The sequence below is a fragment of the Engraulis encrasicolus genome, chromosome 18 (genome assembly GCF_034702125.1).
Source record: "Engraulis encrasicolus isolate BLACKSEA-1 chromosome 18, IST_EnEncr_1.0, whole genome shotgun sequence".
Lineage (NCBI taxonomy): Eukaryota > Metazoa > Chordata > Actinopteri > Clupeiformes > Engraulidae > Engraulis > Engraulis encrasicolus.
The window spans coordinates 34,220,556-34,238,055 of NC_085874.1; the positions used below are offsets into that span (position 1 = coordinate 34,220,556).

Sequence of the window (17,500 nt, forward strand, 5' to 3'; positions counted from 1 at the left end):
GCCTGTCTCATACAGAATTGACTTAAAGATTCTTCTGACAGTGTTTAAAGCATTTAATGGACTTGCCCCCAGTTACATCTCTGACATGCTCTCTTTTTATGCCCCTGCTCGAGCTCTCAGGTCCACTGATGCCAAGCTGCTAAGGACTCCCACCCCCACCCCCGCCGCGTTCGTGTGCAATGCGCCCAAGAGATCGAATGCCCTCCCCATCGAGAGCCAGCTGCGTCGACTCCATACTGTCAATGGTCGACTCCTTCAAGAAGCAGCTGAAGACCCACCTTTTCACCCTTGTCTACTCCTAGCTGCCAAGGTGTCACAGCGTCCCAGCTGCTGCAGCGTCCTTACTGTTCACAACCAGCCCTGGCAGGGGGCTCCCCTAGGTGGCCACTGGTCTCTGCCTGAGGTTTCTTCCTGGCTATAGGGTTTTTTCTCAGACCTCATTGAGTTGTTCCCCCTACAAACTATGAATCAAGTGAAAAGGGAGTTTTTCCTCACCCCTGATGCCACCAGGGGCCATATCTGAGTGCCCAAATTCAGTGTGACTATCTATGACTTATGCTGGACCCAGCCATTATGAACCTTACGCCTCTAAGAATCCTAGTCCCAACCTACGTGGACCTTATGACTCTACAATCTCTATCTATCTATTCTTCCTCTGCCTTCTTGCTGTTTCTCTCTCTACCTCTCTACCGCTCCTTTTAAATCCATCTCTAACAATGATCTTGTTTCCCCATTTGTTAAGCACTGAGTTGCATGCCTTGTATGATACAATGCTATACAAATACAGTCTATGGGATCTAACAAAACATTCTCAAATGTAGGCCCTACTTATAAACTACTTTAAAATTAATGTAAAATTCACCAAAGTGCAAAACAGCTATTTAATCCCGTACTGTGACTTGTGGCTCGATGCTAATGTTCCCATTCACTTCCAGTGATTATGCTAAGCTACGCTAATACTTCTGATCCAATAAGTCTATGTACTGAAAACACTGAGAAGAAAATGATACGCACATTCATGAATAATGCATGGAGATACTGCAAATATGTGAGAAAAAAATGGGTGGACTGTTCCTTTAAAGCTTGATATTGTTAGAAGCTTCTTTCTATTCTCTACTGTGTGCTACCTTTTCTTGGCAAGCAGTCGAGCTCCACATAACATTGCATTATGCCTTACATCATTGCCAGTGCCTTGGCTGCTGATTAGCCTACTACAGTATAACGCCGCATTTACACCACATGGCTGCTTCACAATCTGGGTCACTGGTCTTCTGTCTGTCTGGGCCGCCAACACACTCGACTCACATCACGCCTCGCCTCTCAGATCCAGCTCCAGCAATAGTACAGTGAAGCAGATGGCTTTGCTTTAATACAAAGAATTTAATTGGTCAAATCAGCAGTATAATAATAGCAATAGTTGTAGTAGTAGTAGGAGGAGGAGGAGGAGGAGGAGGAGGAGTTATAGTAGGCCTAGTAGTAGTAGTAGTAGTAGTCAGGGCCGTAACCAGACATTTTCAAATACCAAGGTCAAATACTGCGAGGTCAAATACTTCAGTCAAAATCTTAAGTTTGTTGTCAAACTCTTAAGTTTGTTTTCATTAATCACTGCCTTGAGGATAAATGGGGGTGGCATACAAACTGAATTTATCATAGATGATCATAGATCAATTTTACAATTCTGAAAAAAACAATACAGAGGACATGACCTCTGTGTCCTCAATGGTAGTTACGGCCCGGCCAAGGGCCTAGTAGTAGTAGTAGTAGTAAAAGCATTTCTAATGGCATGATGGTTGTTGTTCTAAAAGCACAAGGGAAATCCCTGAAGGCAATTCACCGACTGTATTTACTGGAGTGTGAGGAAATAAATTCACCCGCCCACACACAAGCACACACACACACACACACACACACACACACACACACACACACACACACACACACACACACACACACACACACACACACACACACACACACACACACACACACACACACACACACACACACACACACACACACAGACACACACAGATCACGTGACAGTCGCATGTTAGCAGTCTACTTTCTCTCCCTGACTCTCCCTATAGCATTCTTCAAGAGCACTTAGGCTCTGGCTTTCCTCGCAGTAGATGTAGGTTAATAACATCTGGGTGACGAACCGTGCCAATGACCAATCGCACTGCGGTGCTCAGATGTGCCTAAAACTGTGGTTGGCTGAGGACCTCCGACATCCCTCCCCCACACCAGCCCCAAGTGAGGAAGTGCCATACTGTACTGCAGTAGCTGGATATGGAGAAGTACACAGCTGGACTGAGATCACAAACCGGCCCAGGCATTTTTTTTGGCATAGACTAGCCCCTCATCCCCATGGGGGGGGGGGGTGTCAGTTGTCCCGTGCCCAGGCAGATACGGGCCCCACAATTGGGTCCTCATTGCATTGTATGTACTGACGGAGGGGCCCTTATAGATGTTTTTGTCCCGGGCCCAATCAAGGCTGTCAGCGGCCGGCTGGCCAAATGCTGGTGAAAATTCAGTTTGGCTGGTAAAAAAGAGAACTCACTAACCACTTTGACCCATTACTGAGTGTGTGTATGGCTAGTAAGATCAACATCTACTAGCCATTTTGGCTGATGATGACAAACGGTATTTTTGAGCCCTGCTGCCAGCCCACTGGGAAAATGCCCTGTATGCCAGATGACCAGTCCAGCCCTGCAGAAGCACTTCAGCTGGAAATGTGTCAGTGTGCCAGCACTCCTACAGTACAACCAGCCTCTTCATTTATTCATTCCCATTCACTCACACAGGCCAATGCGGTATAGAGGGGGTATAAAGTATATGAAGTGTGTGTGTGTGTGTGTGTGTGTGTGTGTGTGTGTGTGTGTGTGTGTGTGTGTGTGTGTGTGTGTGTGTGTGTGTGTGTGTGTGTGTGTGTGTGTGTGTGTGTGTGTGTGTGTGTGTGTGTGTGTGTGTGTGTGTGTGTATGTTCTGGTGTTTGTGCGTGGGTGTGCGAAAAATGTTCGGGTCGCTTACCTTTCCTCTGGCTGTCTGCACATTCTGCATATATCAGTCATATACCGTGTGTGTGTGTGTGTGTGTGTGTGTGTGTGTTGCTTAACGAGGGAAAATATGCATCATATTCTCACCTCTCTCTCTCTCTCTCTCTCTCTCTCTCTCTCTCTCTCTCTCTCTCTCTCTCTCTCTCTCTCTCTCTCTCTCTCTCTCTCTCTCTCTCTCCCCCCCCCAGAGGAATACTCTACATCTTTTCGACCTGTGTTGCCATGACAATAATGTGAATCTGTAGGCTTAATAAACTCCATGTTAGGTGAAAGGTAGAGAGAGACGATTTTGTGGACATATAGACCATGCAATGGTTCAATAAAGGGATTTTAAAAGTCAAACAGTCTCTCTCTGTCTCTCTGTCTCTCTCTCTCTCTCTCTCTCTCTCTCTCTCTCTCTCTCTCTCTCTCTCTCTCTCTCTCTCTCTATTTCTCCTTCTCTCCCTTCCTTGTATCATTATACACATGCACACATATCTAATACAGGCATGCACTCTCGGATGGACTGTCTTGTCTACTGTAATGGTCTGTGTGTGTAATGTGATAGTGTTGCCTAACGTAATATTTTAAAGATTGTGGAAGTGATTACGGGGCTGTTGGCCTACTCTGCTATCCCAGGGTGCCCTGCACTTGTGTGGGACGAGAGAGTAGTGTTGTGTGGGACGAGGTTGGTAGTGTTGCCAGATTGGACAGTGTCCCACCTCATTGGGCGAATCAAAAAAAGGTATTGGGAGGGTCAGGACCGCTGACAGTTTTGGCTGGGCCCAGGACACAGTAATCTGAAAGGGCCCCTCATTCGATACATACAATGTAATGAGGACCCATTCCTGGGCCCCTCGTCTCCCTGGGCCTGGGACAACTGACCCCTTTGCCCCCCCCCCCCCCCCCCCCCTGTCAGCTTCCCTGGGGAGGGTATTTCTGTAGATTTGTCTCCAGATAAATCAATAGAATTCACAGATTTAGTGCCTCTGAACGCTTTTTGGGAATTCCTTTTGGACTGAAAATCATCAGTTGCAACTGGCAACCTTGTCCATAGGAGAACATACAGACTACAGACCTCTACCGACTACAGACCTCTACAGACTACAGACCTCTACAGACTACAGCCCCCTACATCAGTCCTCCCTAGAGACAGGAAACCCAATACAGCTGTCCCTCGATCCCACTCACTGTAGCAGCCCATTTCCTGGATGTGTTTCCACTCCCCCCCACCCTCTCGCCATCTCTCTCCATTTCTCTCTCAACCTTCTCGCTTTCCCCCATCTTTTTTTCAGTCACTGGGTCGATGAAAATGTCTGCCTGTTACATGTAGGCCTACCTACATATATCTTGTCTTGTCTATATCTGGGAATTTCTTTCTGTCTGTCTCGTCTCTGTCTTTCTCTTTCTCTCTCTCTCTCTCTCTCTCTCTCTCTCTCTCTCTGTCTTTCTCTTTCTCTCTCTCTCTCTCTCCCTCCCTCCCTCCCTGTGTTAATTTACTTGTCTCAGTAGGCTATATGCAACTTCATATACGTCTGTATGTAGGTAAGACACTTCTCTGCAGCCTCATTCTCTCCACACCCAACGGCAATCTATCGTTCAGTCAGTAGGCCAATAAATCACTTTTCCTCCTCTTATCTTATGGTCTATACCCCCCCTCCCCACCTCCCCCCATCTCTCTCTCTCCCTCTCCAATCTATCTTCTTATCTGAGCATGCCTAATGTAACAGCATCTCTGTCACTCCATCATGTGAGCAGTATCTGTGACAGCATGTGAGTGTTTCATTCATTCTGTTGCAGTCGTAATACAATCATGAAATCATAATATGCTCTGAGGCAGGGAAGCTTACAGGGTGGGGGGGGCAAAGGCGTCAGTTGTCCAGGGCCCAGGGAGAGATGGGGTCGCAAAATGGGTTTTCATTACATTGTATGTATTGGTTGGGGGGCCCTTTCTTAATGACTTTGCTCTGGGCCCAGCAAAAGCTGTCAGCTGTCCTGCTCTCAGGCACCAGCCACCAGTCAGATTGGGCCCAATGTCAGTGTTTAGGCTGTGTAGAGACAGAGCAATCTTTTCTTTCTTTCTTTCTTTCTTTCTTTCTTTCTTTCTTTCTTTCTTTCTTTCTTTCTTTCTTTCTTTCTTCCGAGACCCATTTCAGACCTGGCCGTATTTTGTTTATTCTGACAGGGCTGTGATGGGGAATGAAGACGAGTGAGAGTAGTCATCAAGCTTTCCATTTTATTCCATTCCAGAATGATTTTACACTTTCCGCGAACCACATTCCAGCTTTTATTTTTGCTTACACACTAAAATATAAAGTTTGTCACAAGTAATGAAATCTTGAAAACTTTGAGATAGCAAAAAATATCAGCTTTGGTTGGCACCACTCAACGCACATATTTTGCATCACACTCTTTGCAAAATAGTACACGCAGTGATTTGCAAAACCTCTAACACACTTATATGTATTGCACACAGGGTTACATAGCAATCTCTCCGTCTTTCCATTTTAAAACACTATGTCAGTTGACTATAACTTTGCAACCTACTGGCTTAACACTATCGTTGGGATTTGACACTAAGTTCTAAAATTTAAATCTCACCAATCGGGCTTAAGGCCAGCAAAGTAAAAAACAGCACCATTACCCTGTCTTGAATATAGCAAGGTAGTATTGGGGACCCTATTGAAAACGAGATGTCACATCTCAAGAGGCACTCCCCATGTGTAAAATAAAATAAATAAAATAAAACGAGGAACAGAAAGAGGGACAGTGAAAGTGACAGTGAACTGAAGATAAAGAAGGATGCCAAGGTGAATATGGATTGATGGACTCGTATGTGTGGGATTTTGCAACAAGATTGCAGTTTCAAAATGAGTTTTAAAAAAATGAATTGTGCTTACGTAAAATGGCCGTAATCAATGAAAACTCCAGAGCTAATGATCTAGAATCTCACCTTTGACCATTGATCAGTATGACATCACGAAATAGAACCTTATGGAGGCCACCATTCTAATCTTATTTTTTTAATTGCACTTCTCAAAAGGCACAGTGCCTGTTACAGTACATCATCTTTTACACATCCCCTCATCTTGTCTTCTATACAGAGGCCAAGTTTGGCCCAGGCGAGGCCAGGAGCTGGCCCAGTGTCTCCTAAAACACGTTGGAGTTGGTTGCGTGTCTAAGAGGGGTGGAGGCGGGCGGCATGAGTGAGAGGATCATTAATTCGCTTATTAGGAGCGATGGCCACTGTAGCTACGGTGCTGAATCACTTTGACAGGAAGCCATCAGATAGACGGTGGTTTGATTGATAGCTGTGGCGTTGGGGAATTGCTGCTGTAACGCACTCAGCCTGACAGATTGGGCTAATATGGGGAGGAAGATGGGGGTTATCTAAATAGGAGTGCATTCGTCTGATATGCACATGAGCATTCATGCCTACACACATGCACGCATGCAGGCATGTACACACACACACGCACACACATGCGCGAGCGCACACACACACACACACACACACACACACACACACACACACACACACACACACACACACACACACACACACACACACAGTGTTTCACGTAGTTTCACTAATAAACAGACACATACAAAATAACCATACATTTCGTGTTTTCATCTTGCTCATATTAGTGCCTTCTTTCTCTCACCCTGAAAACTCAGTCACAATCACACACACAATCTACTTCACTGCTGCAGACAAGCAGCCTCTTCTGTCTCTCTCACCCACATTGCTTTTTATTCTTAACCAAACATCTCTCCATGATTTGTCGCCATCTCTTTCATCCTCTCTCCCGATATCGAAGGCTGTATACCGCCCTACAAAGGCAAAGTACAGTAACTACATATTTTGTCAAAATTGAGTTTGGACTGAAAATGGTCTTCATTACACCTTATCTTCTGACAACGCTGTACGATTCAAATGTGTCCCCTTTTAGGGACATTGCAATATCAAATTTTCAGTTAACTACAATATCCAACTTAGTATCAAGGTTTTGAAGGCCTCCTTCTCAGTTTCAATGTGGCTGTAGTGAATGCACTTTGTCTTTGTAGAGCTGTACAGTAGTAGACGATCCTTCATCCTCAAATTCCACAATTCCATCATCATCATCATCATCATCATCATCATCATCATCATCATCATCATCATCATCATCGCTCCGTTCCGTCGTAATCACTCCTCGCTCTTGCCCGTTTCCACGGCGGCGGCGGCGGGGCCGTCCAACGGGACGCTGGTGGCGCCGGCCTCCGTCACGGGCCCCGACCTGGTGACCTCGGTGACCTCCTGCTGCTGCCGGCGGCCCTTGGGCGGGGTGACGGCGGCGTGAGCGCCCCCCTCCAGCTCCTCCTCCTCGCCCTCGGCCACTGAGCGCGGCGCGTGCCGCAGCTTTGGTACCTTCTGGGCCACCTGCTGCTTCAGACGGGTGCCGCCGTCGCGGATACGCTGGCGCCGCTCCTCGGGCATCACCTTGTCGCCTGCAGCCACACGGCAACGAGAGAGGAGAGAGAGTTGAAAGGTTATTCAGATATTATTCATTCATATTATTATTCATATTATTATTCAGGTTATGTCATAGAAGTGTTCTACTGTAGTTGTTACCACCTTGTCCCCTGCAGCCACACGGCAACGGGAGAGGTGAGGGGAAGGTTATTCAGATATTATCAATTCATATTACAGTATTAATCAGCGTATTAGTCAGGTTATTCAGAGTCTTGAAGGTTCTGCTTTTTTTGCGTTTGTAGTTTATCATCACCTTGTGCCCTGCAGCCACACAGCAACGAGAGAGGCAAAGGTTATTCAGATATTATTCATTCATATTATTATTCAGGTTATGTCATAGGAGTGTACTGTACTGTAGCAGTTGCCACCTTGTCCCCTGCAGCCACGCAGCAACGAGATGCGAAGGTTATTCAGATATTATTCATTCATATTACAGTATTATTCAGCATATTATTCAGGTCATTCCTGAAGGCTATGTTTTCATTATTCATTTGTAGTCTATCATCACCTTGTGCAAGGATCAAATGTGGCAATAGGCAGCACAGTTTCAATGAGCAGAGTGGTTGCAATACCTACTCTGGCCACAATCCTATACAGCGCACCTACAAAGTGCACCATAAGGTACAAAGTGGTGGAGTTGGGGATAAATAAATGAATGACTGAATGACTGAATGACTGAATGAATGAACGAACGAACGAACGAACGAACGAACGAACGAACGAACGAACGAACGAACGAACGAACGAACGAACAAACGAACGAACGAAGGACTGAAAAATGTCCCAAACCAACCTAAGACCTTGACGCGGCCGCCCAGGGCGGCTCCTCCCTGCTTGAGCGTGGCGCCGGTCTTGCTGAGGTTCTCGCGGGTGCGTTGGCGTGTGGCCAGCATGCGGGCGCGAAGCCCCGCCCTCAGCCGGGCGCCCCGCGTGCCTGACTCCACCTCCTCCGTGTGGTAGTCGTCGTCGGACGACAGGTCAGCGGGGGGGTCGTACTCGTCAGGTTCTGTATCCACGCCGGCCAGCCCCGCCCCCTTGGGAGTCTTGGTGACGGCCACCGAAGGCAGCTCTGTGTCCCCCTTGTAGTGGGAGAGAGAGAGAGAGAGAGAGAGAGAGAGAGAGAGAGAGAGAGAGAGAGAGAGAGAGAGAGAGAGAGAGAGAGAGAGAGAGAGAGAGAGATGAAGAGAGAGAGGGAGAGAAAGAGACAGAGAGGGAGAGAGAGATGCAGAGAGATGGAGAGAGGGAGGGAGAGAAAGAGAGAGAGGGAGACATATGGAGAGAGAGATGGAGAGAGAGAGAGAGAGGAAGAGAGGAAGAGAAAGAGAGAGAGAGGGGGAGAGAAACATAGAGAGAGAGGGAGGGAAAGTCAGACCCACCCATCATATACAACAACACCTGAACTAAGTCTAATAATGACCAAATTCAAGTTCAAGTTGATTTTCTTATTCTGAAGGGGAAATTCGAGTATTGTTTTTTTTTTAAGTGAGAAGAATCAACCTAATACTGCTACCAACAACCACAATATTTTGTATATTCGTTTATGCACCATTTATGCATCCCAAACAATTCAATATTTTTGAATGCTGTCTGTTCTTTCAAATTGAGACCACACTGAGTGAGTGTATGTGGGTGTACAGGGCTACTGACATTGGAGTCCTAATATAGAGTTCTGAAGCTCATGACATTCAGGACAATCACACACACACACACACACACACACACACACACACACACACACACACACACACACACACACACACACACACACACACACACACACACACACACACACACACAGAGACAGACAGACAGACACACACACACACACACACACACACACACACACACACACACACACACACACACACACTGAAACTGAAACCCAACACTTCCCAAGAGTCTAGTTTAACGCAAACACACCCTTACAGTACCCTTACAGTATGCGCTCATGTACAGTATGTGTCTCTGTTTGTGTAACTGCGCCTGTGTGTATGAATGATGGCAGACATTGATTGAATATAGATAGATATGCGTGGACTAGTTTTTCATCCCAAATTTATTTAAAGTTAAAGTTATGTCTGTGTATGTGTATGTGTGTGCGTGTGCGTGAGTGTGTGTGTGTGTGTGTGTGTGTGTGCGCGTGTGTGTGCGTGTGTGTGCGTGTGTGTTGCGTGTGTGTGCGTGTGTGTGTGCGTGTGTGTGTGTGTGTGTGTGTGTGTTGTGTGTGTGTGTGTGTGTGTGCATGTGTGCGTGTCGTTAAATGGATGTATCTATATGGGTGTGTGAATGTGTGTGTGTCAGCTTCTAAGTTTAGGCCGCTGTCATTAGCAGCTGTTTCAGGAGGTGAGTGGTTAGCTAGCGCCAGTACCACAGTCATCTTTTCCTCTCTCTCTATCTCGCTGTCTCTCTTTCTCTCTCTCTTTATTTTTTCTCTCTCTCTCTCTCTCTCTCTCTCTCTCTCTCTCTCTCTCTCTCTTCCTCTCCTCTTCCTCATTGCCTGCCTTCCTTCCTTCCTATCTCTTCTGCCTTTCACTCACCCTGTGTTTGCGCCTGTCTCTGTAGACTGCTTATTGTGACTTCAAAGCTTCAAAGAATGTGTGGGCCCAGGCAGGCCTCTGTTCATATCGTCTCTCTTGCCTCTTTTCCACTGCCGGTTTTCCGGTAGGCCTACAGCGCGACACAGCATGACTCGGCCGCCACTTCTTGCTTTTAGAATAGGCACGAGTTGACACAGCTCAATTGTAAAGCAAACCGTGGCGGCCGAGTCGCGCTGTGTCACGCTGTAGGCCTACCAGAAAATGGGCAGTGGAAAAGAGGTCCTGTATCCTGTGCCTGTGCCCACACATTATCTCTGACTCAAATCAAGCCAGGGCTGGTCTGGTAATCTGTGTGATGAAGTGGACCGCACACAGGGTATTAGCTCAAAAAATAGAAGCTTTATTTCATTTTTACAAATGGTAACGTTGCCGTTTGTGAAAATGAAATATAGTTTATACCCAGTGTGCATTGCCATTTGTAAAAAATGAAATAAAGTTTATATTTTTGGAGCTAATACCCAGTGTGCTGACCACTTCACAACACCTGCATAACTACTTTGTGGATGTGCGCACCCCAACCTCCAAACGCTGGTCTGGTAATCTGGCGTATACAAGGCATTTTTCCCAGTGGACAAACAGTCCTCATGGGCAAATGCTGTTGCTTATTTTGGCTGTTTGTTTTCCCTTAGAGATTAGCCCTCCATTTAGATGGGGCAGCCCACTGGCCCATGCTTAAAGGACCAGTTCAGTCAATTTCAATATGCTGTTGTATTGCTCACGCTACCCTTGACTTGTCAGTACCCGGTGATGCCACAGTTTTTGGCTAAGCCCTTTCCGAGATATGAGCTATTCTATTGGGGGCAGCGTTTGTTTACATTTTTAAAAAAATTAACATAGGCCTACTCCAAATATTTTCCCAAAAGGTACTGCTGTTTGCTAGTTGTCTGCTGATGTTGTATAACCTTTTGGATGTTTTTGGGAATAAATAAAAATGTTTTTTTGAAATGTAAACAAAGCGCTGCCCCCATTACAATGACCAAGATCTCTGAAAAGGCTGAAGAAGAAGAAAAAAAAAACCTCAGGTACTGACAAGTCCAGGGTAGTGTGAGCATTACAACTGCATGTTGAAATTGACTGAACTGGTCCTTTAATATTGACAGTGGGCTGAGATACTCCTAACATCCTCGAAAAGCAAGGGGGCATGTGAAGGGTTGGTCTATCCCAAAACTGCCCTGCTGTGTTGCGATCCCCGGCCAGCCCTGAATGAAGCTTAACTGCTATGGCAACCGTGTTTGTGTCTAGCGAGTGACATTACGGTGTACATTCACACACCCACACTCACCCACCCACACAGGCATGCATGTGGGCTCTCTCTCTCTCTCACACACACACACACACACACACACACACACACACACACACACACACACACACACACACACACACACACACACACACACACACACACACACATACACACACACACAGCCCAACCTTAATATCTTTTCGGGCCCTTGTGCCGCCCTTCCTAATTTTGTTCGGCCCTTCCATTCATTCAAACCCTAACAATAACTAAAGAATTCCAAACCTTGCCCAAAACCAAAACAATCCCTAACCTGACATTGAGGAAATGTTTTTACTTTTACCAGTAACAACAACAGTACCGCAGCAAAATGGTCAAAACATGATTTGGGCCCCAAATGATTTGGGCCCCAGCAATCACAACACATGTTAGCTAATGCATGCTGCATGAAGTACTGTGATCTACTGTCCAAACTGATGCTACGCCAACAATAATAATGGCTGATACAGTACAACACAAAAATAGTACTGAACAACATTACAATAGTAATAATTCCAAGTAATTCTGGCCGATTTAAATATTGAAATCCAGGTTGTGAATATAAGCGTCCAATATTACATATTATCTGACATTACACTGTATTATCTGTATACATTGTACAACATTAACACAACATTAACATTATATAGCGTATGTCTACATAATTGTGGTAAATGGACCGTATTTATTTACTGATACAGCATAACACTTCGCCACTCCGAGAAACACTCAAAGCACTTTACAATGTAGGTGTCACATTCACACACTAGTGGCAGTGGCTGCCGGTCTGCCACACAAGGTTTAAACCAGGAGCAATTTGGGGTAAAGTATCTTGATCAAGTACACATTGATGGGGTTAGGCAGAGTGAGACTTGAACCTGCAAACTCCTGTTTGCCAATACAGCTCCTCTACCAGTGTGTGTGTGTGCGTGCGTGCGTGCGTGCGTGTCTGTGTGTGTGTGCGTGTGTGCGTGCGTGCGTGCGTGTGTGTGTGCGCGCCTCACATGCCACCTCACCTGGAAGATGACGACCCTGAAGCGGTTGCGTGTCAGCAGCTCGTCCTGTGACGTCTCCACCTTCCTGACGCGGGTGTTCTGCTTGTCCACGCGCGTCTTCACCTCCTTGACGTGCGCGCTCACGCGCCGCGACTTCGCCAGCAGCTTCTGCACCGTGGCGGCCGTCTGGGCATGCTCAGAACCCAGCTGCGTCACCTGGTCGCGCATGGCTGACACCTGGGAATGGAGATCAGAGTGTCGGCACCGAACAGAGATGGCAAAAGCATGAAGGGGCCCCACCGTGGCCTAACGGTAGGGCACTCGTCTACTATGCGGCCGACCTGGGTTTGATTCCGGCCCGGGTCCTTTGTCGACCCTTCCCCATCTCTCTCTCCCATTGTTTCCTGTCTCTCTCTAAAACTGTCCTGTCACTAAAGTCAAAAAGACCAAAACAATATCTTTAAAAAAAAAAAAAAACAGAAGTGAAACCCCTTGCCATAGGTCCCCTCCATCACAGGTGACTTCACTGAGAAACTGGTTTACTGGCTGATTCTGAGAGGGTTGTATAAAATTTGCTGCATTTTTTTTCCAGTAACAACACAGTCTACCTCAGTAGGTACAGGGGAATAACTGGTGTAACACCTAGCCTACGGTATGTAGTAATATCATATACTAGTGTTGTACTTAGACCATGAATTTACTTCTATTTTAAGTTTTGACTGCTACTGAATCTGCGCCGCCTAGTGCCTACCCCAAACTGTTCTGCAGGATAGAGTTGATTTAACATCTTCTAGATTTCTATCTTCTGTATTTGGTCCCAGAGTACTCTCTAAGTGTTGAATTAACACTGCATTTTCCACTGTGTACTGGTGTGGAATGGCACACACTATGGGGACAGATTGATAATGGATTCCAGAATGAATACCATTTCCAAGCACAAGGCTGTGATAGGCCTAGAATACTGCAAATAAGGCAATTCTACAATATCAATAGTTTTTAATTGTTTTTCTATTGATTTCCTGGAGTGTGTGTGTTGCTATTATATTGTACTGCATTATACTGTACTTCCAGCTCTGGGGCAGGCTGGAGCCAAGACCTCCTGCCTGTATGCATGACTCATCTGCCTCTAGAACCAACAGTTATTACTGTGTCTGTGTGCATGTGTGCATGCTAGTAGTGTGTGTGTGTGTGTGTGTGTGTGTGTGTGTGTGTGTGTGTGTGTGTGTGTGTGTGTGTGTGTGTGTGTGTGTGTGTGTGTGTGTGTGTGTGTGTGTGTGTGTGTGTGTGTATATGTGAGTCCGCGTGTGAGTGTCGGCGTGTGTGTGTTCCTGTGTGATAGTATGACTCACCTGTCCCTCTAGCGCCACCTGTTGTTCCTGCATGCGCGCCTGGCTGCTCTGGACTCCCTCCAGCACCCCGGACACGCGCTCCAGCAGCGCCAGCACCGACATCACCTCCGACTCCGACCCCAGAGCCATCACACACACACCAGGTAGCTAGCAGCAGGGATGAGCCTGAGAGAAAAACACAACGCAAGGTCTTAACCTGTGAAGACACAGCGTAATACATTTGTTGCTACCAAAATGGCAATGACCAATTCGTAGTGCATTACTAAATGTCCCTGTGTTATGTCATAGTAGTGTAGTGCTATAGCAGCTACATTTTCAATGACTATTACAGCGTTCCACTACATTATGGGTCCGGGCTACACTGAGGAAGTTCTAATTACTGAAACTGTCTCTAAAGCATGCATGCAGGCACACACATGCACATGCACACGCACAAACACACACACACACACACACACACACACACACACACACACACACACACACGCGCCCACACACACACACACACACACACACACACACACACACACACACACACACACACACACACACACACACACACACACACACATGCACACACACAGACACATACACACACACACTGACATGGCCTAAAGGACCAAGGAACAGTAAACCAGCAAAACAGCTGCAAATCAAAAGCACACACACACACACACACACACACACACACACACACACACACACACACACACACACACACACACACACACACACACACACACACACACACACACACACACACACGCACACACACACACGCACACACGCACACACACACACGCACACAGATGAAATGATTGAAAGAGAAACTCAAAAGAAGTGTAGGTAATAATAATAATACTAATAATAATTGGCTCACTCCCTCACACCAGAGATGGGTCTGGCAGAAAATCACAAACTGACCTTACAAAATGAAAAGAAAAAGTACTTAACACTCACACCAGGGCTTGACACTGGCACCTGCCAACCGTCCAAATGCTGGTAAAACTTGGCTGTGGCTGGTAATAATTTCAGTGTCACTAGCCAGTTTGGCAAGTAGCTTATTATTTGGTGGGACATATCAGAATAGCCTTTGCACTTTGCTCCTTGTGTATCAATTGTTTGTAGAAGTTCAAGAAAAGCTCAGTTACTCAGTGTATGATTCATTTCCATGTATAAAGCTTTGCACTTAGTGTCATGACAGTGTCGTGATAAAGAAAAAAAGAAGTAATATCACATTTGTGGCTAGTAGAATAGCTGAATGGCAAGTGACTTGGGAAAACCACTAGCCACCATGACTGACCAGCAAGCGAAAAACTGAATGTCAAGCTCTGACTCACACCCACACACATAGCAGGCAGCATTGACTAACTCACAGTCACCAACTATAACTGTACTATGAAAGTGATCAGAGTCATTATTTGAATATGGACAGAAGGAATATTGGTGCACAAGAGTGAGAAAGAGTGAGCATCAAGAGTAAAGGCAATGTTAAAATGTCAAGCTGAAATCCAGGTAAAACCCACTTATGTTTCATGGTAATGAGCTATGAGAAGTTTTGGCGATATCCATTGACCAAAGTAAAATCAAACTTTTCATTTTCATATGAACAAATACATGACATTTTAAAAAGTATTGATCGTAATGAGCTTTGTCAGACAGCTCTGATACTTCATCACTTTGGATCCTTTTGGAGCAAATGTACAGTAGGAAGTAATAGCAATAGTAGCAATTCTCCCAGTCATAATGAATACTTAGAATTGGATGGTGGTGGTAAGTACTCATGAAAAAGGTAACTTTTGTGAATGGCAGCATGAATTCTGGAAATAAACTACTAAAAATAGTACACAGTGCGCCTTCAACACATACAGTACAAATGTGCATTGTAAGTACCCAACGCTAAACACATACAAATGTGTGCTGTGTCAAAGCTACCTGGGCAAAATGGCAAGATATACACAGAGCACACAGACACAGACACAGACACAGACACGGCAATGCAGAGTTACAAAATGAATGTAATAGACGAAGATGAAGTTGTATTAGATATGCTCTATTATAATGCACGGACACACACACGCACACACACACACACACACGCACACACACACGCACACACACACACACATACACACACACTAGATCTAGGAATCGATATGGACGAGCAGGTTAATTGACTGACACACATACAGTACAGATGTGAAACTTACAGAAGTCCGTTTGGCAAAGAGGTGAGAGGATGGCACTCACTCCTGGACGAAGTGGCAGAACCGCTAATACTGAGGGATCACACACACACCAGACTCCACCTACCCACCGACACACACACACACACACACACACACACACACACACACACACACACACACACACACACACACACACACACACACACACACACACACACACACACACACACACACACACACACACACACACACACACACACACAGGGCCGCTGACAGCTTTGGCCAGGGCCTGGGCAAAGTCATTTGAAAGGGCCCCAAAGCCAATACGTACCTACAATGTATTTTGGATCCAATTCTGGGCCCCCTCTCTCCCTGGGCCTGGGACGAGTGACCCCTTTGTCCCCCCTCCCCCGGTCGGCTTCCCTGCACACACACACACACACGCACGCACGCACGCACACACACACACACACACACACACACACACACACACACACACACACACACACACACACACACACACACACACAAATAGACAGCGATATAAATACACATGTAAGGGGACACAGGGGCATTTTTGGAAGCTGCAGTAGAACCATGGGGGACAGAGCGGAAAGCCCCCCCTGCCAACACACCCATACACACACTCAAACACACAAGGTGATTCTCTACGGCCTAAGGAGTACTTTAATCAGAGCGTTTCCTTGTTCAAATGTGTGGTGGTGATTTGTGGTGGTGTGTGTGTGTGTGTGTGTGAGTGTGTGTGTGAGTTTTTGTCTATGGTTCGGGGGTGTTGGGGGTGTTGTGGGAGGGTGGAGTGTTTCCAAGTGCGTAAGCAATGCAGGTCACTCCCTATATCTATTAGACTGAAGCCAACAGCTGCTGCACCCCCCCCACACACACACACACTTCTCCAACCTCAAACACAACATCCAAAACACACACACACAGACAGCCAGACACACACACACACACACACACACACACACACGCACGCACACACACGCACACACACACACACACACGCACGCACGCACGCACGCACGCACGCACGCACGCACGCACGCACGCACGCACACACACACACACACACAAACACACACACACATCTCTAACACACACCACATACAGTATGCCAAGCAGTCTGTGCTCTGAAAAACTTGAAATTGTAGACATTGACTTCAGACAGCAACAGAAAACACATACTGTAGTGTAAACATATATAATAATGACACTGACAATCAGTGTTGCCAGATTGGGTGGTTTTCCGCCCAATTGTGCGGCTGAGGATGGCCATTTGTGGGTAAAAATGGCTAAAATGCATATTTGTGGCCATAGAAATCAATAGAATTCAGTTCAAATCGGGTGGGATGCAGTGCTTCCAGGCCAGACAGGTTTTGAGCATGTATTGGCCTGGAAATCCTCAGTCTTATCTGGCAACCCTGCTGACAATCCTGTACAGGTAAACACTCCCTTGCAGTGTAGGGAACAGACATTTTTGGGGGGGCAGGTGCTGCTGAAGAGGAGTGTTGGG

The 17,500-nt window shown here is 46.3% G+C and overlaps 1 protein-coding gene across 1 annotated transcript; it reads right to left on the reverse strand.

The window, feature by feature from the left end:
• Nucleotides 1-5,257: 5,257 nt before the first annotated feature.
• On the reverse strand, nt 5,258-16,077 carry LOC134469312 (caveolae-associated protein 4a-like). The gene is made up of 5 exons (XM_063223486.1): nt 15,988-16,077; nt 13,778-13,942; nt 12,450-12,665; nt 8,348-8,633; nt 5,258-7,529 (listed from the first exon to the last, which is right to left on the reverse strand). Exons 2-5 carry the CDS (start codon nt 13,904-13,906, stop codon nt 7,228-7,230), a joined length of 933 nt encoding a protein of 310 aa, XP_063079556.1. The 5' UTR covers nt 13,907-13,942; nt 15,988-16,077; the 3' UTR covers nt 5,258-7,227.
• Nucleotides 16,078-17,500: the final 1,423 nt, after the last annotated feature.

What these genes read in the sequence shown, in the direction of transcription:
- LOC134469312 (XM_063223486.1), bottom strand. Translation starts at nt 13,906, where the DNA reads ATGGCTCTGGGGTCGGAGTCGGAGGTGATGTCGGTGCTGGCGCTGCTG. An exon ending in TCAGGGTCGTCATCTTCCAG is followed by an intron (nt 8,634 to 12,449) that starts GTGAGGTGGCAT and finishes TCCCACTACAAG; the next exon opens with GGGGACACAGAGCTGCCTTC. An exon ending in CGGCCGCGTCAAGGTCTTAG is followed by an intron (nt 7,530 to 8,347) that starts GTTGGTTTGGGA and finishes GTGTGGCTGCAG; the next exon opens with GCGACAAGGTGATGCCCGAG.